This window comes from Sceloporus occidentalis, unplaced genomic scaffold, assembly GCF_023333645.1.
Source record: "Sceloporus occidentalis isolate IW3139 unplaced genomic scaffold, rSceOcc1.0.p SCAF_8, whole genome shotgun sequence".
NCBI lineage: Eukaryota > Metazoa > Chordata > Lepidosauria > Squamata > Phrynosomatidae > Sceloporus > Sceloporus occidentalis.
Window position 1 is genome coordinate 25,833,867 of NW_028316988.1, and position 21,939 is coordinate 25,855,805.

Below are 21,939 nucleotides of genomic sequence, written 5' to 3' on the forward strand. Positions count from 1 at the left end.
AGTTCTAACCACAGACTGCAGTGTCGAGCTTATTACTTATTTATGTGAGGAGGGGAAAGGAGGAGTGACCGCAAGCCTACAGAAAATTTCGATATGGAAGCGTGGAAGTGCTTTCTTTACTGCATTGCTGGGGTTGCATAGATCATCTGCAGACTAGTGTCCTCCATGGCAAAGGGGGAATATGGGGAAGGAAGTAGTCCAATACGGGCAGATTCTGTGTTGCTCTCTCTGCATGTGGCCATCATTCAGCATCTTTATAAAAAGTCTCATAGTATGTCCAGTTCAATACTGGGTCCCAGGATGGTCAGGATGAGCTGCAGAGTCTCAGAGTAGGAGAACACACACACATAATTGTTCTTGTTTTGCTGTTATTGCGGTTTGCTTTCAAGTTGTTTCTGACTTCCACCTAAACATTAGGAAGAACATTAGGAAGAACCTGATGATAAGAGCTGTTGGACAGTGGAAGATGCCGCCTTGGAGAGTAGTAGAGTCTTCTTTGGAGGTTCTTAAGCAGAGGTTGGATGACCATCTGTCACTGGGAGGGCTTGGATTGTGTCTTCCTGCGTGGAAGAACGGGGTTGGATTGGATGTCCCTTGTGGTCTCTTCCAGCTCTATGATTCTATAATTCTCCTTATTGAACACTGCCCACAACTCAAAATTTAATCATCAACCCCAAGTGCCTAGGCTTTAACACCCTGAGAGGAGTCAGTACTTATGGCAACTCTAAGGCAACCCTATCACAAGGATTTCTTGGCAAGATTGGTTCAGAAGGGCTTTGCTATCCACTGCCTTCCTCTGAGGTTGAAGGCATATCTACATAGGTCATTTAAACCAGTTTCCCCTTGCCCTCATGGTAACCAGTGACGGTGACACTGGGCAGCACTGTGGGAGAGATGTGTAAACAGATACCTGCTGTCACCATGGAGTACAGAGGTAACAGGGGGAACTGAGACAGTTTTGGGGCCAGAATACTCCGAGTATTCTGGCTAGTGCCCTAAGAAACAAGTAAGTAAAGAGATCTTTGAGACTAACTGAAAGAAAGAAGTTGGCAGCATGAGCTTTCGTTGACTTCAGTCTACTTCCTCAGAGGCAGACCAACTTCTTTCATCCACTTTAGTGTCAAAGGTGCTGCCAAGATCTCTTTGCACACTGATTTTGCAGACTAACATGGCTATATCTTTGAATTCTACTGCTAAGAAATAAGTAACAAATAAATATCCTACCCCTTCACGCACATCTATCAATCAATCATCCACAAGGTTGTGAGTTGGATCCCAGAGGACTCCAAGGTTGACTCAGCCTTCCATTCTTTCGTAGGTCAGTGAAATGAGTTCCCAGCTTGTTGTGGGCAATTGGCTCACATATTGCAAACCACTTAGAGAGTGCTGAGTTCACTATAAAGCGGTATAGAAATGCACATGCTATTGCTAAAATGCTGTGGCTAATCAATCGTTTATTCAGGTCATGGACCATCATATATCATCTTCTTATCACAGCCTCAGACCCCAGCAGTGCCATGCATTTAGAAAGCTTTTTCCCTTTCTCTTTTTGGTGGCCTTTGTGGAGGTTTTTTTTTTTTTTGGGGGGGGGGGGTCCGAAGCATTTGGAGGTCCTGGGATCTTTCCTTCATCCACAACTGGTGGAAGTGTGGCATTTGGCATTGCAAGGCCTGGAGCCAAGGGCCGCTCTGTTGCAGGGAGACCCATGTTGTGTAGGAGGGGATGCCTCTCTCTTTCTCTGCTCCACTCTCTCTCTGTCTGTCTCTCTCTTGCTCTGTGGCTGTTGAATTAAAGATGAGATGGGAAGTCTGGCATGCACCTGTCCCCCCCTCCCTGCCCGCCTCCTCCTCCTCCTCTCAGCTTTGGCAACCTCCTTGCCCTCTAATGGGTTTGCAGTTACCCGGCTGGCAGGATGCCCGCCTTCATTCAGTGCCACGGTGGCGGCAGCTGCCGGTGCTTCCCCTTTTCTCCCACTTCATCGGACAGATTCCCCCCCTCCTCCTCCTCTGCCAGGAAGTCCATTAGAATCACTCATCCCCTTTTTGGCAGACAGAGGGATGCCAGCTTCAGGGCGGGCAGGCGAGGAGCTGGGAAGAGAGGGCAGCTGAGAGGAGGCGTAAAAATAAGGTCTCCAGGGGCATTGCTTTCCAACTTGGACAGCTGCAGGAGGACTTGGGGCCGGAGGAGGGTTATGGGAGGGGAAGTAGACCCAAAAAAGATCCTGGCAAGGGGGCACAGAAAGGGATTTCCCAAGGTAGGAGCCACGGTAATGCCAGACTTGCCTGGCGACAAAACTTGTTGTGTCCGGCGCCCGTAGCAAGTGCTGTTCTGTCCTGCTGGAATCCTTTGCTCTTTTTAAAACTAACTATACAGGTTGAGCCTCCTTTATCCAGAATGCCAAAATCCAAAATAGTCCAAAAAACTAAAACCTTTTTTCATGGGTGACATTTTTGCATCTGGATGGTTCCAGTGTACATATACACTTTGTTTCATGCACAGACATAATAAAAATCAGGCTCTGTGCATAAGGTGTATATGAAAGAAACATTAATTTTATGTTTTCATCTCCAAGGTATCTCATTGTGTATGTATATACAAATACAACTTCATAACCCTCCCAAAAATTGAAATCCAAAACGCTTCTGGTACCATGCATTTCACACAAGGGAGACTCAACCTGTATTATCAGTGTTTGCCAATAATGAAAACTGAACATTTTATAAATACGAAACAAAATTGGTAGCGATCTAAAGCAAAAGTAGAACAATGCATATTTAAGTCAACTAATTCTACTGCTGCTTATTACAGAATTATGCACAAAATTAGCTGAAATGGTTCATCATATCCTATGCATTGTATGTCAGGCTTCCTTCAATCCATCGATCCAAATTTGATTCTTTGAATTGTTATCTCTCCCCCCCCCAAAAAAGTGGAATTTTAAAAGATCATTCACAGTTTGGAATTTATTCTGCACAAAATTTGCATGCGGTATTCGTTTTTAGGTAGAAAACAGCCTTTACTGAATAATATTTTTCAACAGCAATCTGACTTTCTGCATAGGAAAGCCTGTTTCCTGCACAGAAAGTGCTGTAGCTGGATATTTATTTTGCACCAGATTCTGCACCAAAAATGTTTCCTGATGTTTTCTGCTCTGAAAATCCTCTTTTCTGTGCAATAGAGTCATGTACGAATTTTGCTCAGAACAAGCCATGAACTGCGAAGATGCTCATCGATCTAGATTTCTCCTTCTCAGGGGCTCCCAACACTTGAGGAAAAATGTTTTTTCCAACTATGTTCCAGCTATTTTTGAATATTCCTTCTCTCCCAATGGGTTAGTTTGAACGCAGGGGGTTCACCAGACTTTCTCATTTTTATTTCACTCTTTATCCAACTTCTAGTGCTATTAACTGAGGCAACTGCAAGGAGGGAAACAGGATTAATTGGTCTGGGGAGCAAAGTATTCAATCCACGCTATGCATGATGTTTATAGGCCTTATATACAAATGGGAGAGCGAATTGGGTAGCTGGAGAGGAGATAAGGAAGCAGATGCTTCCCCTCGGTACCCCTTTGAATTTCTTTTTAAATGTGATTTCATAAAAGATAAAAAAAGAAGTGGGAAGCGGTTGCTTTGGCTCACTAATCACGCCATTAATAATGTCTGGATGCCACACTGTGTGGGTAGGTTGCCTCGCTGTGCCCACTCCCAACACAAAGCCCTCTTCTTTCTTTTCTTTTTTCCCCTCCATGCCTATGTGTTTTCACCCCTCCTTTGCCTGGCATGACAGATGCCACCCCGTGCCCAACAAACACATGCTGCCTGAAAGGGAAGGGGGATCCGCTGCCCACCGTTGGCATCTGTCTGTGCCACCCTCTTCAAAACTAGCAGACAGACGGCTGCCATTTGCAGCGACCCAGCCTTGGCATGGCCTCCGGCCCAAGAAAACCCGACAGCAGCTGTCGCCCTGGCGCTTGCGGGCACCCTGGCTACGAGGCCGAGCAGATGGCAGTGCCAGCGTTGGGCAGATGGGTGGCAGGTGACGAGGTGCCCCGAAGGCAGCCCCACAACAGAGGGAATGGGCCGGGTGATGGAAGAAGAGGGCAGTTCATCTTGCCTCATTTTTCCTCTCTCAAAAATTTTACAAGAACTAAGGTGATGGCAGGCTCCAGGTGGCTTTTTAGCTTGGAGTCAATAGTTGGGAGGGCCTTTTGTGGCATATTTGGGTAGTTGCCTATACTACAGTGTTTCGGGGCCCAGGAAGCCATCTCAGAAAAAGTAATGATAGAATCATAGAATCATGGAGTTGGAAGAGACCTCAAGGGCCATCCCATCCAACCCCATTCTACCATGCAGAAACTTACAATCAAAACACCCCCGACAGAGCGCCATCCAGCCTCTCTTTAAAAATCTCCATAGAAGGAGACACCACCAAACTCAAAAACCTCCATAGAAGGAGACTCCACCAAACTCCACCAAACTCCACCAAACTCAAAGGGAGCATCTTCCATTGTTGAACAACTCTTCCCATCAGGAAGATCTTTCTAAGGTTTAGATGGAATCTCTTCATGTAGCTTGAATCCATTGCTCCATGTCCTAGTCTCTGGAGCAACAGAAAACAAGCTTGCTCCCTCCTCAGTATGACACCCCTTCAAATACTTAAACAGGGCTATCATATCACCTCTTAACCTTCTCTTCTCCAAGCTGAACGTTATAAGCATGGTAATGCTTGGCAAAGTGGAAGGCAGTAGGAGAAGAGGAAGACCATGTTGCAATTGGATTGATAAAATAAAAGGAGATGCCGCTGCCTTGAGTTTGTAAGGCCTGAGCAAGACGGTGGATCACCAAGGGTGCTGGAGGTCTCTCATTCAGAGAGTTGCTGTAAGTAGGAGTCACCTTGCTAGGAAAGAACAACTCTTTAGTTTAGGGATGAGAAAAGTGTGGCCCTAAAGCAGTTTTTGACTGCATCTGCACTGCAGAAATAATGCCATTTGAAACCTCTTTGACTGCCATGGTTCAATGCCAAGGAATACTGGGATGTTGACCATAAAGTTGCACTGGAGGACCTAGAGCAGTGGTTCCCTAACTTTGGTCCTCCAGATGTTTTGGACTTCAGCTCCCAGAATCGCAGGCTATAGGCTGAGCTGGCTGGAGCTTCTGGGAGTTGAAGTCCAAAACAAATGGAAGGCCAACATTTGGAAACCACTGACCAAGAGAGTACTAGAGAAAATGCTTCTCTAGGCATTTGAGGTCTTCCAGCATGATGTTGACCATAGGGCTGTGCTGGAGGAGCTAGAGCTTCCTAGAGTTTGTCCTCCACATTTGCGGCTTTGACTTTTGTGGCTTTGATTATTTGCACTTTTGATTCATATATTCTCTCTAGGAATCTCTAAGTCCTCTTGCGCAACTCTGCCAGATGTTGACCATAGAGTTGCGGCAGAGAACCTAGATGTTCCTAGGGAAAGCATTTGTAGGTCTTCCATCATGAGTCTGTGAACAACATCTGCCTGATGTTGACCATAGCACTGGAGCACCTAGAGATTCCTAGAGAGACATTACAACAGATGAAAAGAACAGTGTTTTTTTAATTTGTGATTTTTCCACAGTCACAGGGGTCCTTTACCCTGAACCCCAGCAAATGTGGAGGGACCACTGCAGAGGTTTCCCACTTTCTTAGGGATCCTGTGCCCCCAAACTCAGCAATTGTGGAGGGCCCACTGTAATGGAAGGTGGTCAGCTGGTGCTCCAAATTTGCCACCCCTGGAGAGGGCAGAGTGGTTTCCTGGATGGTCGCCTTGCTTCTCTCTCTGGCTCTATCCCCTCTGTCTCTGGGCTTAGCTTCTCTGTCTCTGTGCCCCCCTCCTCTAGCTCCCTCACCCTGGCCAGGAATGTGGGTCAGGACCGCCCATGCTAGGCCTGTGGTTGGGAGCATCCATGCGGCCCGGGGTCAAGCGAGGACGAGGCAAAGCAGACGCTGCTGAGCTTAAAGGCACAGCGGCCGTAACAACCTCACAACGTTGTCTGCCTGCCTCTGCCTTTTCCCTTCCCCACACACACGGCGTCTGGTGCAGAAGGCCTCCTCACCAGGGAGGGAAATCTGCTCTCCATCTCTGCTGCCCTGACGTGGCACTCCATCCTCTGCTTCCCTGCCATGGGCCTCTGACGGCTTTTGCAGGCCTTGAAATGAAAACACACACAGGCACGCTCCAAAAAACCAAGCGTAGGCTTTTTCTTAGCAGCTGCCTCTGCTTGGTTGGTTGGGACTGGATGGTAGATTTCAGATTTGCAATTGGTCTGCAAGGAATTACAGAATGGAGTTGGACTTGGAAGAGACCCTCAAGGGACATCCAGCCCAACTCCATTCTGCCATGTAAGAAGACGCCATCAAAGATGGCCTTCCAATCTCTGTTTAAAACCTCCAAAGAAGGAGACTCCACCATCCTCTGAGGGAGATATTCCAATGTGGAATAGCTCTTACTGTCAGGACGTTCCTCCTAATGTTGAGGTGGAATCTCTTTTCTTGTAGCTTGCATCCATTGCTCCGTGTCCTAGTCTCTGGAGCAGCAGAAATCAAGCTTTGCCCATCCTCAGCATGTCATCCCTTCAAATGTTTAAACAAGGCTATAATGTCACATCTTTATAGAATCATAGAGTTGGAAGAGACCGCAGGGGCCATCCAGTCCAACCCCCTGCCATGCAGGAACTCACAATCAAAGCATCCCTGACAGATGACCATCCAGCCTCTGGTTAAAAATCTCCAAAGAGGTAGAGTCCACCACACTCCAAGGGAGTGTGTTCCACCGTTGAACAGCTCTTACTCTCACGAAGTTCTTCCTAATGTTCAGATGGAATCTCTTTTCCTGTGGCTTGACTCCATTGCTCCATGCCCTATTCTCTGGAGCAGCAGAAAACAAGCTTGCTCCATCCTCAATAGGACACCCCTTCAAATGTTTAAACAGGGCTATCATGTCACCCCTTAACCTTTTCTTCTCCAGGCTAAACCCACCCAGTTCCCTAAGCCTCCCACCATGATGGTCTCTAGACCTTTCACCATTTTGGTCACCCTCCTCTGGACACACTCCAGCTTGTCCACATCCTTCTTCAATTGTGGTGCCCACAACTGGACACAAACACCAGGAAAAGGGATCTCACCTAAACGTTAGGAAGAACTTTCTGATGATAAAAGCATTTTGACAGTGGAGGGGAGTCAGACTCCTCCTTTGAAGGCTGAGGCTGGGTGACCATCTGTTGGGAGGGCTTGGGTTGGGTCTTCCTGCATTGCAGAATTGGATTGAATCGGATGACCCTTGGGATCTCTTCCAATGCTTATCAGTGCCACCTATGTCATTCTAATGCTTATTAATGACATTAATAAGTGTTAGGATCCTAGCGTTGGAAGAGACCCCAAGGTGCTCTTCCTAGGTTTTCAACGTTTGGCCAGGAAATCTCTGGGCCAGGGATGCACCTGAACTGTGACAACCCAACCCAAGCTGGTCAGGGCTGCTAGGCATTGTAATTCAACAACTTTTGGAAGGCTACACAATATGCATACAGTCAAACTTCCAAACAATGTGGTGACTTTTTGTGGGTTTTTCGGGCTATGTGGCCATGTTCTGGAAGGGTTTATTCCTGATGTTTTGCCAGCATCTGTGGCTGGCATCTTCAGGGAGTTTTTGGAGGAGATGCCAGCCACAGATGCTGGCGAAACGTCAGGAGTAAACTCTTCTAGAATATGGCCACATAGCCCGGAAACCCACAAAAAACTATGGATGCCGGCCATGAAAGCCTTCGACTTCACAATGTGGTGGCTTTCTACTAGACCAGCTAGAATCCAGGAAGAAAACCATGTTCCTAGCTTACCTTTGAAGCCTTTTCTATCACCTGCAACACCCTCCTATTTTAGGACAGGCGCTTTGGGGACTTACTTGTAGCATGTCAGGTGCATTTTAAGAACTGGAATTGCTTCGATGTTTGATGTCTTGAAAGTCTTGTTTGGAATGGACGCCTGGCTGATAGCTTTTGAAAAACCTTTGCACCCTTTTTGATGCTCAGTGTTAATTTATGTTGTTAACACCTCCCTCCGGGGTTCCGTCGGCCAGGCCGACTCTAGCAAGTTCAGCCAGGATTTGTGGCGGGAACAAATTGTTTCATCGAAGTTATTATATAAGAGCCGATTATACAAGGGGAGCCGTCCCCGGGTTTATGTAAAGGGCTGCCCTATTCCGTGTCTTTCTGCGTCGAGGCACAGACAGAGAGGCTTAAAAGGTGGGCTTAAAACCATGCCACCCTGCATACTTCTGGGCGTTTGGTTTCCCAGGACTTGGTGTTCCCTGTCTCCTTTTTGTCCCTCCTTTTCCCTTTTATAAAAATGGATCCACCCACTCCATCCCCTGAAGCTTGAAATGGTACAATCCAGACGTTGCCTGCCATCTAAATGTGCAACTTCCTGCCGTTACACGTATTTTATTTATCGCTTAGGTCTTGCGTTTTAATCAGGAAGGCGAAATGTTCAGGAACAGCTCCGTCTTTTGCCAGCGCAGGGGAATCCATCTGTGGACTTTTCACCCTGCAGAAGTGATCCACTTCCCTTAACTTTTGGTGCCTTCCAGATGGGCTATACTACACTCCCCATCATCCACAGGCCAAAGGCTATTTGATGACCATTTGAGATTAAATTTTCCTTGGACCATGCCTCTTGCAATAATAATATGCACACCGAGTATATGACTAAGGAATAACCATCAAAATCTGCAACTAACATTCCTTTTGTGGGACATCTCTGGATGGAAAAGGGATAGGATCGGTCCATCGTTTTTGGGGGGTTTCATTGCTAGGCATGATATAATGTTATTGCAAGAGATAACCAGAGGCAAAAATCACATGGAAAAAGAATAGGCATAGGTTCTTGTACCATTAAAAAAAATAAAGAGCTGTTCAATGTGTTTCAACAAACTCTGTATACAAAACTAATACTATCTCTCTGTGTTTTGAAACAATCAGGTCCAGTAAGCTTTGGATAAGTAAAGAAAGGCGTTTTGAAGCTTCTAATTACCACCTGGAAGTATCTTCCCAAATGCTTTCTGTTTTTCTGAAATGTCCATTTTATTATAGGACCAATATAGGGAGTATCTACACTGTAGAAAGAATGCAGTTTGACACCGCTTTAAGGGCTGTTCCTCCATTCTTGGGAATCCTTTTGTTTTGCAAGGTTTTCAGCTTTTTCTGCCAAAGGATGCTGGTGCCTCACCAAACTTACAAATCCCAGAATTTAGTAGGATGCAACCATGGCAGCTAAAGTGGTGTCAAGTTGTCTTTTTGTTTTCTACAATGCAGATGCACTCTTGATTTCTTTGCATTTATAGATGTCCTTGCCATGCTGACGCTGCAATTGGAAACCGGAAGCAATGGCTCTTTGAGGCTGTGGACATTTTCTGCCAACCTCCTCATCCAAGCCATGCCCCCTTTTTTTTGCAAAAGCCGTCCTCCTCCTTCGCTTTCCCATCATGCATTGTGAAACCTTTCCTGGGGTATTTTGCTTTATATCTCTTCTAAACTTCATTTTCAAAGAGAGGCCAAGAGAGAGTGTCTGTGTGTGTGAGAGAGAGACTTGTATATATTTAGTTTCACCAACAGCACAGCAAAAAAGAAATTTGTTTTAGGATCACCATAACTTGAAAAGAAAAGAGAAGATGGAGGTATATATAAGGCTCCGTTCGGTGGTTAGTTTGTGCTCGCTTCGGCAGCACATATACTAAAATTGGAACGATACAGAGAAGATTAGCATGGCCCCTGCGCAAGGATGACACGCAAATTCGTGAAGCGTTCCATATTTTGCGCCTCCAAGCAAGAAGGATGCATCTACACTGCAGAAATAACCTGGTTTGGCACCACTTTCAGGGCTGTAGCTCCATCCTAGGGAATCCTGAGATCTGTAGTTTTGCAGGATCTTGAGCCTTCTCTGCCCAAAAGTGCCAGTGCCTCACCCAACTACAAATCCGTATTTTCAGGTCGGATGGAGCCATGGCAGTTAAAAGTGGTGCTAAACTGCATTATTTCTGCAGTGTAGATGCACCCATAGAGATCTGTGGGTAGTGCCTGAAACAGGCTTATCTGAACTCTCCTTCTATATCAGATGTTTAATGAATACAAAACCATTACAGAAGGTAATTGTTCTCTCCTCATGCTTGCTACTCAGGCTGCATCTGCACTGCAGAATTAATGCAGTTTGACACCGCTTTAACTGCCATGGCCCCATGCTATGGATTCCTAGGATTGGTAGTTTGCTGTGGCACCAGAGCTCTCTGACGGAGAAGGCTAAATGTCTCACAGTACTGTAAATCCCAGAATTCCACAGCATTGAGCCATGCAGTCAAACTGCATTAATTCTGCAGTTTAGATGCAGCTTTAGTAAATGAGGAACCATTTCGGATAAGTAAAGTCCAAAACACTGCAGAAATAATCCAGTTTGGGACCGCTTTAACTGCCCTGGCTCAATGCTAGGGAATTCTGGGAACAGTAGTTTTGTGATACATTTAGCCTCCTCTGTCAGAGAGCTCTGGGGCCATGATAAACAAAGCAGTCTCAAACTGGATTATTTCTGCAGTGTGTTTTTGGATCTTAACCTAGGTAACTATTCCATACTCATAACTTCGTACCCCAACCTATTTAACTGAGCATCCACCGCATGGAGAGGAGCCAGGCTTTTGAAAGCTAAAGAACTCAATGCTTTCTTCCTGGATGGAAAAACCTGTGTATTTTGGCTTTTCCAATTCTGGATTGTTATTTTTTTTTAAATCCAAATTCTTTCCATCACTGAACAGGAGGAAACTTGCAAATCCCAGTAATTTTTTTTTATCAGAAACAAACTGGAATGAATTTACCACCCAAACCTATTGTTCTTGCGGTGGTAATAATGCCAGGGCGGCTTTCTTCCAAACTGGAGTAAGGTGGAAAGAATTCAGCCGACCGGATGGCATTCATCCAGTATCAAGAGCCTGTGAGGAACGGGGCACACTGTTCAAACTTCAGCTGAGTTGCCATGCAAGTATCAAAAAGTCTGATGTATAAGGGGAAAGAGGTATGCAAAATGGGGCAGCCAGATTCTTGTCGATATACGTTTTCGAAATCACATATCCAGCGGTTGGTGTCACACCAGGGTGGTAACTCATGCTGTTATCCAAGACTGCCTGGCACAGGGGACAGATGGGGACAGCCAGGGTGGTCTTGAGATGGACAGGAGTGACCACTCCATTTGTTGGTCACCCCCATTCGTGGTGCCATGCAGGGTGGTTGGCACCTCTTCCACCCCTTTGGTGACACCTCTGCACATATCGCCGGTTTTGCATTGGCTTCTTGTTGTTATTGTTGATGTGAGCCCTCAAGTGGTTTCCAAATTATGGCAACATTAGGGTATACCTTATTTCTTGGCAAGATTTGTTCAGAAGGGGTTTGACCTGGCCTCCTTTTGATGCTGAGAGTGTGACTTGCCAAGGTCCCCCCAATGGGTTTCCATGGGCGAGCATGGATTTGAACTCTAGTCTAGACTGGAGTGAAGAAGCATCTGGCGTGAAGGTATCCATTTGCACCTTGCGCTGGGATGCATAGTCAACAGTCCTAATACCAGTCGGAAAAGCTCCTTGACTTTACAGCTCCAGGGAATGGAAGTCGTATCCTGGCTCTGTTTCCTTCTTCCCTGTGCCCCATTTTAATTTTAATTTTGTAGCCGTCTCCTCTCCCGGAGGTTTTCCACCCCTTCTCTGGACCTCCCCCAGCTGCTGTTGATGGTAACCGGTGCCCGTCTTACCGTAATTGCTCGGGCAGCATGCCAAAGCACAAACAGCTCTCCATGGCCTCTCACGCTGCCTCCTGCTTTCCGCCTGCAGCAAAAAAGCCCACTCTCTAGCCATTCCAAAAAATCAAATAACAAGAGTAATCAAAGATATCGCCATGGGGTAACTCTCCTTTGCTAGTGGCAATCAGACTCAGGTAACTAAGTCTGCTGTTTTGGGTGCATAGGTGAGACACAAGGGAGCCAGTAGTGGTTTGAACATTGGGCTACAGCTCTTGAGACCAAGGTTCGAATGCCATCTCGGCCATGGAAACTCACTGGGTGATTTATGGGCAAGTCACATCCTCTCAGCCTCAGGGGAAAGCAATTACAAACCTCCTTTGAACAAATCTTGACAAGAAATCCCCATGATAGGCTCACCATAAGTCAGAAATGACTTGAAGGCACATGGCAGCAACAACGAGATGCAAGGGCCATCCCTGCTTTGCCCTCCTTTGGTTTCTTTCATCCCAGCTCTAAGGGCAGAGCTCCTGAGTAACTTGTGTATTGAGGGAGGAAATTCCTCGGTGCATATGCAGAGTGTCTTCAAAGCAGGATTGGGGTGGGAGACCCAATTGACCGACGGCCAGAAATGTTGAGAGTAGGGAAAGTGGTGAGGCAGTGTAGTGTCATGGATGAACGTTGGATTAGGACTCCCAAGACCAGGGTTCAAATCCCGGTTCAGCCATTGAACTCACTAGGTGATCTTGGGCAAGTCACACTCTCTCAGCCTCAAAGTAAGGCAAGCTCCCTCTGAAGAAACTTGCCTCATGATAGATTTACCTTCGGCTCGCCATAAGTCGGAAACTATTTGTTCAGAGGAGACCTGCTATTGCCTTCCTCTGAAGCTGAGAGCATGAGGTGCCCAAGGTCTGGAGGGTTTCCATAGCTGAGTGAGGATTCGAACCCTGGTCTCCAGAGTCCTAGTCCAACCCTGAAGCCACTATAACAATCTGGTTCTCATTTACTGCATTGCACACAGCATTGTATATACCCAAATTAATGCTGTTTTCTGCACAGAAAAAATTGTGCACAAAAAAACTGCAGGCGGGGACTTATTCTGCACAAATTTCACTTGTGGGGCTGGTTTTACACAGAAAACAGCATTTTCAGTCCAAGGAATGGCATGGTTTGTGTAGAAAAAGTGTGTCTTCCCTGCAAAATACCCAGTGCAGATTTTGTGCCGAATCAGCCGTTTTTGTGCCCTTTTTGAAGACCATGCTGTCGGCAGAAAGGAAACCGGTACAATTGCTGATTGCTTTCTTTGGGAAGAAAAGCAGCAAAGAATTACATCCCCATGTAAAAGGAACGTATGTTAGCTATGGATATGCCTAGCGTGGAGAAGAGACAGCTGAGAGGTGACATGATGGCTATCTTTAAATATCTGAAGGGATGGAGCAAGCTTGTTTTCTGCTGCTCCAGGGACTAGAACTCAAACCAAGCGATTCAAATTACAAGAAAGAACAGTGCAGACAGCTAATAACAAAAGGCAGTGGGAATAAGGTTTTTGTTTTAAAAATATGAACGTATCCCAGATCAGCCACAAAATTCACTGGGTGATTTTGGGCATGTCATACTCTCTCAGCCTTATGGGAAGGTCATGGCAAACCCCCTCTGAACAATTCTTGCCAAGAAACCCCAGAATCGGTATGCCTTAGGGTCTCCATAAGTCAAGAACAACTTGAAGGCACAGAACAACAACAAATAGGACTTCAAGCTGCCTCTTGACTTGTACATGGACCCTACAAAGGCCACATTGGGCCCCCAGGGCCTAAGTTCCCCAAATTTGCTCTAACCAATGCAAACCAATGCCTTTCCCTCTGGCCGCTTAAGTCGTGGATCATAGATTCTGGGATTGCTCTTTTTTGCCAACCGCAAGACACCACCCAGTCCCTTGGGTCACATAGTTTGGCAACTCTCCTATTGCTAACAACTTCCAGCGAAGCAGGGTTGGATTTTTTAAAATTATAAAAACAAAACAAGACAAAACACTTCTTTTCCCCCCAAAGAGAAGTCAAGAGGGAGCCCGAGTCTGTACACACAGGAGCAGTATGCGTATGCGTGTTAATGTTTGTGTATTGGCACGCAACTGCGAACTTCCCCCGGTTCTCCCTTCCCTGCTTAGTTTGGCGATCCCTTCCCTCTCCGTCTTTTCCGTTTCTCAAATAGTTGACGCTCCGCTTTCGGAGAGACTTCTGGGAGTCTCTTTGGCTTTGCCAGGGGGATATCACCGCTCTTGTTCCTCTGTTTTAAAAATAAGATAGGCAGCCGAAAGAGAGAGAGGAAAACACCACCCTTGCCCTCTCTCTCTCTCTCTCCCAGCCTTGGCACCCTTTCTTTGCCTTGGCTCCGGTGCCCGCTATTCTCCAGGACAGCTGGTGGAGGAATTCACAACACTTTTTGAAAAATAAGATGGCTGCCAAGAGATTAAGGGAGAGGGGGGGAATACTCCAAACTTTTTGGACAGAGCGCAAGCGAGCGAGTGAGCGAGAAAGCACAACGTGAAATGAGCTTTTCTCCTTTCAAAATGGCTGCCAGTGAATAGTTGGTGTGTGTGAGAGAGAGAGAGAGAGAAAGAGAGAGAGTTAGGGAGGAACAGCCGGGCACAAAAAATAAAATAGCCTCGAGAGCCAAAATTACAATTCCAAAGTAAACAGCCGATGAACTAACTCCATGTTGTTTTCTTTTCTCCTCCGTTCTGCCTCCGTTTCTTCCCCTTCTCTTTTTTTCTTTAAAAAAAAAAACCCAAACACACCAAGATAAAACGTATACAAGGAAAAGCATACCTAATGCCGCTTCCCCGAGTCCAGATTATTTTTTTGGAGAAGGGAGAGTTATTTCCTTTGAATTGGATTTTGTCCAGAGCCTCTCCACTTTCCAAGGAATCGGAGCAGAGTTTGTGAGTGCGAGAGGGGGTTCGGCGGGACACGGTTTCCCAACGTTGGCTGCAAAAAATCCACATTCATTTTATCTCCAGCCAAGTTTGGGTTTTTGTTAAATAAAATGGATGGTTTGTGTTTCGACACGGGCCGGAAAGCAAATTGGAAGGTTTTTCCTCTCTCCTTGCAAGGCTGCAGGATCCATTTGGTTGTTCCTCTCACCCGAGTTCCAAACTCAGCACAAAATGGCCGCACGGGGGAGTATTATTGGCAGACAGAAAAAATCGAGGGGGGGGGAGAAGGAATGCACACAAAATGGCCGTCTCCCCCCTACTCCATGATGCTCGTCCAGGAGGTGCGCTCTCCAAAATATTCCCCAGGTGTTCTGCGGCTCTTTGGCTTTTGGTTCCTCTCCCACCCTTGGTGTGACTTTGAATATATTGCCTTCACAGAGAATGCACACTTTTGTCATCTATATATGTATAATAGAAACCTTTTGCCAGGAAGCCTTTCCTACAGGCAAGCAATTTTTTATTATTATTTAAAGTGGTATCCCTTTCCAAAAGTAATCTTTTGTGATGGCGAGCAAATGATGGAATGTGAAAATCAATACTGGCCAGACCTGGAGTTCTTGCGTTTTGACTGCAGTGGCTTGGATCCTCTTAGATTTGGATCTTCCTCCCAATATCTAGATTCTCATCACCAAAGGCATCATGGATCATGACTGTCAGCCAGAAGCCATGAAACAGAAAGCCAAGGGCTGGCAGGAGGAAAGGGAAGGCAATAGTGGCGCAGGGAGACATGCCCAAGAGAGGCAGGATGGGTGCAAGGAAGAAAGAAAGAGTGAGAGAGAGAGCGAGGGAGCGAGATGGAAGATGATTGGAGAAAAGTATTTGGCAAGGAAAGGCTTGGCCGAGGCCCAGTCGCCGAGGCTGAGCATAGGCTGTGACGGAGAGAAAGAGCAGGCCAGATTTTAAGGAAGAGCCGGAGAACTTGCTGAGCCAAGGGGAGTCTCTTTCGTCGTCTGTAGCTTCACGAGTCCCGTTGGCATCAATTATAGCCAGGTTGACCCCACCCAGTCCTGCCTATGCTTGTTGCTTGCAGGAGAACCCATTGCACCTCGTAACAAATAGACGAATTCCCCAAAGCATCCTGGGGGTTGATTTGAGAAACAGATATGTTTGGATGTGTCCAAGCCCAGGTGTGTGGTGATGGTGTCTGCCTTCAAGTCATTCCTGATTTACCTATCGTGGGATTTTCCTAGAAAGATTTGTTCAGAGGAGGTTTGCCATTGCCTTCCCCCGAGGCTGAGAGAATGTGACTTGCCCAAGGTCACCCACTGGGTTTCCATGGCTGGGAATCAAACCCTGGTCTCCAGAGTCATTGTCCAACACTCAAACCAGTACGCCAAACTGGCTTTCCAAATAGCCTCCAACATTTCAGAGGGCGTATGTGTCCAAGCAACATAAAGATGGCAAACTTTATTAATGAGGACAAGCAGACAAATGAGGAGAGACTGCAGTAGTTTGCTTTTGCCTGAGGCTACTGGGAAGGGCAAGATTCTGCCCTCTCCTTTTCCCTTGCTGAGTTAATAGAGCCCAGTTAGAAACCATCTCTCCATTGCACCAGGAGATCAAGACTGACACTGTACTGTAGTATCATCGTCATCGTCATCATTTCATATACTCCAACATTTCACAGGTGACAACTGGGACACCTGCAGCTGTTGTTATATATATTTATTTCTGTCTCACCTTTCCTCCCAGATTGGGACCGAAAGAGGCTTATAATGATTTTTAAAAAATGTCAAATATCCTCAAAATACCAAGATTAAAATGCAATTTTACATTCTATCCCACTCCCACAGCTGTATGTATGCTATATACCCGAGGCATGGTACTGTATTCGAAAAAGTGGCTTTATAGCCACAAAAGTTCATGCAAAAATTTAAAAAACACAGTCTTAAAGGTGCTCCCATATTCCCCCCCCCCCAATTCCTGCTTTTTATATGAAAAATTCACTTTTTTCTGGGGAAGCCCTTGATCTCTATATCAAAAATCTGCTGCAAGAAACAGCAGCTGAGATTTCACGTCACGGCATACCTTTTTGACTCCATAACCTATGCCATGGGTATACATACATACTTCATCCTTGGAAGGCGGCGAGGGTGAAAGGGGAATCTCTACGCATACTTTCTTGTGTTTAGAGCAGCGGTTCTCAACCTTCCTAATGCCGCAACCCTTTACTACAGTTCCTCATGTTGTGATGACCCCCAACTACAGAGGAGTGGTGTCTTGGTTCCTAAGACCATTGGAAATATGTGTTTTCTGATGGTCTTAGGCGACCCCTGTGAAAGGGTCATTCAACCCCAAAGGAGTTGTGACCCACAGGTTGAAAACCGCTGGCTTAGAGAGTATTCTGTGTTGGGTTTTTTCAGGGGGGATTTCAAAGAATTATACTTTTAAAAAATAAACTGGGGGTGTATGGGAACTGGCGGAGGACTCTTGTGCCTCCAAACACGGGCCTCCCAAACTCTGCATTGGTGCATCCCCCCGCAACGTACATGTGCCGAGTCCCAGTTTGAGAAAGACCATCTTGAAAAATGTTCCTGCATCAAGGATACCCGGGGACGTGTGGATTCCAGCCAAGGGCTGCTGCAGAAGAGAGTGAGAGGTGTGTGTATGTGTGTGTATGTGTAGAAATTGTAGAGCCTGGCTGGAGAGAGAAGGGGGAGGTGGAGGTTGGCTAATCCCGGATGCTGGTAGGAACCTATAATGCTGAGCTCAGCGTCTGCACCGCCTGCCCAAAGAGCCTGATTATTTTTAGATAAGATGGAAAGCGGAGAACGAGGCGTTCTGGGCTGCAGCCCGCGTGAGGCGTGAGTTGTGTTCCTGATGAGGAAAAGAAAGGAGGGAGGTGGAGAGAAAGAGAAGAAGAGAGGAGGAGGAGGAGAAGGACAAGTGCTGCAGTGGCCTTTCCTTTCCCAACAGCTTTGGTCTCTCCACATTGCAAGGCCCTTTCCCGAAAGGCCCAACCAGGGTTGCCAGATCTCCAAGCCAGGCCATGAGATCCCAGTTTTCATGGGTCTTCTCCAAAGGGGAGATGAGGGCGCAGGCTCTCCACTTTTCAGAGGCTTAGTACTGGGCAAGAGGAAAAGGTTTTGGAGAGCAATGACTTCTTACCATGTGCAGGGTTTGTTGCTGTGGCTCACAAAGCCTGCACATCTTTCCTCTCCTCCTTGCCTAGTTGTTGCTACAACTTTCAGCAGCTTGGTACAAATTTCATTCAGTTCTTGCTGCGACTTTGCAAAAACACTCCAAGGTGCAAAGAGATCTCTAGCACTTTTGAAACTCACTGAAAGAAAGAAGTTGGCAGCATGAGCTTTCATAGACTGAAGTCTACTTTCTCAGGTGCATTTGGTCTCTAAGTTAGTCTCGAAGGTACTACAAGATCTATCACATGCTGATTTTTACAGATTAACATGGCTATATCTTTGGAGTCTCCTATTCCAGTGTGCATCTGTGGATTTACTCATTTAGCTTCCTCTCAGTTATTGGGGTGCCAGGACTCCCCCTCAGCTCTGCTTTGCATCCACTTTCTGGATAAGACTAGATAAAATGTTCATTACCTTGTCTCCAAAAGCAGTGAGCAATGGAGACTGTGTTGTCTCTAAGGCTACTGCCACACTACATAATTAATGCCGTTAATCCTATGGAATCCTGGGATTTGTACTTTGCAGTGACACCAGAGCTCTCTGACAGAGAAAGCTAAATATCTCACAAAACTACAAATTCCAGAATCCCATAGTCATTGAGCTGTGTTAGTTAAAGTGGTGCCAAACTGCATTAAGTGTGAAATAATTCTGCAGTTTTACACCACTTTAACTGCTGTAGCTCCATCCCATGGAATCCTGGGATTTTTAGTTTTTCCAGGGTCTTCCAAAGAGTGCTGGTTCCTTACCAAACTACAGATCCCAGGATTCTTTAGGATGGAGCCACTGCACCTTAAATGGTGTCAAACTGCATGATTCCTGCAGGGTAGATGCACCCTGAATCAAACGTATCCCTTTCACCAAAGGATTTCTCAACTTAATGAACATTCTGTGAAATTTTGCCATCAGTTTGTTAAGCAGAGATGCAAATAGGGCTGCCAGGGTCAGACTAGTCGGCAGCACTGGAAAATGTTTTGAAAGAGAAGAAACAAATTGTGTTAGCGCACACCCAAGTTGTCTATAGTCCTAAACCATGGGCTTGCTTCTTTTCAGATTCAGATCAAAGCAGCAGTCCAAGGACGGGAATCGGTTCCGACCAAGAGGACAGCAAACCAATCATCATGCTGGGTAAGCAAGAAAGGGATGTCTGAAGCCAAACAGGGGCGCAGATGGGGAAAAGATATGCATCACTTTGTGCAAAACAGGGACGATGTATGTGGAGCCAGTGGGCCATAAGTGGCCTGCTTGAACCCAGTTTGGGGGTGTGGAAGTCCCACATATTCCTCAGCCCCTCAACGATGATAAGATATATTTGTTTCCAACTATCATCTCAATGAACCCAGTTTGTACTTGCTAGGCGAATAGCTAGCCCACCCACCTCTTGTCTGGTCTTCTTAGTCTCAGCCAAGCTTCGCCATCACAACATTCAGAAAATAGTCGAAAAACATATTTCTCAAAAGCCAAGGAACTCTGACAAGAAGACTCCTGAACTGACAAGAATCTCTGAAATTTGGGACTTATTCTGCACAGAATTGGTATCGGGTTGTTTTGCAAAGAAAGGAACCATTCCTGTGCAGAAAACTGTGTAATTGAGCTTATTCTGCGCAAAATTCATACGTGATCATTTTGCACAAAACCAGCTTTTTCGGGCTAAACAACAATACTATTACAGAAGTAGTAACTTCCCCAAAGAAACTGCTGCTTCCCACGTAGAAGATGCTCTTTTCTATGAAAAAGAACCATGTGCAAAATGTGCACAGAATAAGTCCTGTATTGCAAATTTTTCTCAGTAGGAAGAAAATTGCTAAAAGTGCTCATTGCTTCCTTTGAGAATTTTTTTAAGAGAAGAATGACCTGCCTAACATGCACAAAGTTGAGAAATTCAGGACTTTGGTGTCGATTCTGAATGTGTGCGAAAATTTTCTTTGCAGACGCGACGGATTTCCAGGAGAATTTTGTCACGTCGGGTGTGTTCAGTGTCACAGAGCTCATCCAAGTTTCCCGGAGTGAGTAGCCCCTAGTTGTTTCTTTCTCTCTTCTTTTTTGCTTCTTGCCTAAGACCCGCTGGCATATCCTGCGGCGCAGGTGGATGGTTTTATGGGGCACACAGGTAGGACAACCTCAAAGAACAAGAAAAGAGATTCCACCTAAACAGTAGGAAGAACCTATTGGCTGCAAGAGCTGTTTGACATTGCAATAGACTACCTTGAAGGGTTATGGATGCTCCATCTTTAAGTTCCTTAAACAGAGGTTAGATGGGCATCTTTCAGGAGTAACAGGGATAGTAATGGTGCTTTAAACCATCTGAGTGCAACAACCCACTGAACAATGATAACAAAACATACTCTCATCTTTTCCACCTTGTCATTATCTCAATCCCTACAACAAAGCACAAAATGCATCATAAGCCAACACTTAAACCTGATGCGACTGTCTTTGCACCATTCAGTGAGGCTGTCACAGTTACAGGTAGTTGAACTGTGGAATTTTCTGCCACTAGATGTGGGGACGGCTGCCAACTTGGATGGCTTTAAAAGGGTGTTAGAGAAAGTCATGGAGGATGGGTCTATTACTGACTACATGTTACCATGGCTATTCAGTTGGACCCCCCTATCCTCAGGGGATATGTTCCTAGACTTACTATGGAAATGCAAAACCATGGATAACAGTGAAACTTTTTAAATAAATGACTTCTGGAGCAAGTTGACCATAGAGATGCCCTGGAGGACCAATAGATTCCTAGAAAGAACACCTCTCTAGGCATTTTTAGGGTTTCCAACACAACTCTGTGGTCAACTTCCACTGGAATCTGACCGTAGAATCATTCTGGAGGACCAAGAAAATGCCTAGAGAGAACTTTTTTTTTTTTACATAATTGAAACCACAGGTACTGGTCCCATGGATATAAAGATTGCGTTGTATATTTTTCCAGTATCAGAAGCGAATATACTTCTGTGTAGCAGAATGTGAAAAACGGAGATGGAGGGTGTGGTTGCATTCATATCCTACCAGTAAGGTTTCCCATATACTGACAACCGTGAAAACAGAAAGCTGAATTAAACAGTACTTTGGTAGCACAATCCTTTTTATATTCTAAACTTAGAATTGTAAAAGTAATGCTGTGGAAGGGATGAAGTCAGCACTTATTGCACTGCAGTCTTAATCTTAGTTATTACTGGCGGGAAGGAATTAATTGTAAGAAACTACAGTCATCCCTCCATTTTCGCAGAGGATCCGGTCTGGACCCCCTCACGAAAACGGAATTTCACTTATGTTCAAGCCCTATTGGCTTGAATATTGGCGCTTGGCTGCAGGAGTGCACAGACATGCGCCTCGGGCATGCACCCCGTTGTTTCCCCCTCTGTTCGTCCCTCATGCATAAGAGAGGGACACAAGTTTCAAAACCGCAAGAATAGAGGGAGGATTGTAGTTACCTGCAAGCTCTTCACACAAAGTCCATTCCCTCTTACTTTACAAACTGAACTGCTGCTAATGTCCTTTTCTCTTTCTTTGCTTCAGCGCCGGTGGTGACGGGGACAGGGCCAAATTTCTCCTTGGGAGAGTTGCAGGGACACCTAGCCTATGACCTGAACCCCTCAAGTACGGGGATGAGGCGGACGCTTCCCAGCACTTCCTCCAGTGGGTGAGTCCGAATGTGGCAAAAGGGTGCATTGACTTCCAAGGCCCTCTAAAGTTTCAGCTGCTGTGTTCTGGGGCTGGAGGTCTCACTTCCCACTGTGCTCCAGAAGTCATTCTTCATGAATCCAACATTTTAGCCCAGAGGTTCCCAGAGCCATGATTGACTCTGAGCATATGTGGATAGTATTTTATTATATCGTTCTGCTTCGCAACTGTTGTAAAACCACATCTGACAAAAAACACACATCCCATAGTGACGTGAATATGTGTTCTTCCACAGCTGAAAATAATCAATGATATTTCCAGATAGGGAAATATAGGCCCGGTGTAAATGGGTGGGAAGCAGTGTGCAGGCGCTGATTCTAGGGTTTGGGAGCATGCAGCAAC

At 45.9% G+C, this 21,939-nt stretch overlaps 1 protein-coding gene and 1 non-coding gene across 7 annotated transcripts in view; both read left to right on the forward strand.

The window, feature by feature from the left end:
• The window catches only part of NFIC (nuclear factor I C), an 84,041-nt gene that overhangs the window by 42,256 nt on the left and 19,846 nt on the right, over window positions 1-21,939 (forward strand). For 5 of the 6 annotated variants that reach the window (XM_089535580.1, XM_089535582.1, XM_089535583.1 and 2 more), the window contains exons 3-5: window positions 18,967-19,041; window positions 19,845-19,919; window positions 21,433-21,556. In XM_089535580.1, the coding sequence (XP_089391706.1) occupies window positions 18,967-19,041; window positions 19,845-19,919; window positions 21,433-21,556 (274 nt within the window). The remainder of the gene's footprint in view (window positions 1-18,966; window positions 19,042-19,844; window positions 19,920-21,432; window positions 21,557-21,939) is intronic. The other variant, XM_089535581.1, reaches the window with a different exon arrangement.
• LOC149308367 (U6 spliceosomal RNA) lies at window positions 9,724-9,830 on the forward strand. Its single transcript, XR_016282269.1, has one exon. It is a non-coding gene; the product is annotated as a U6 spliceosomal RNA (small nuclear RNA).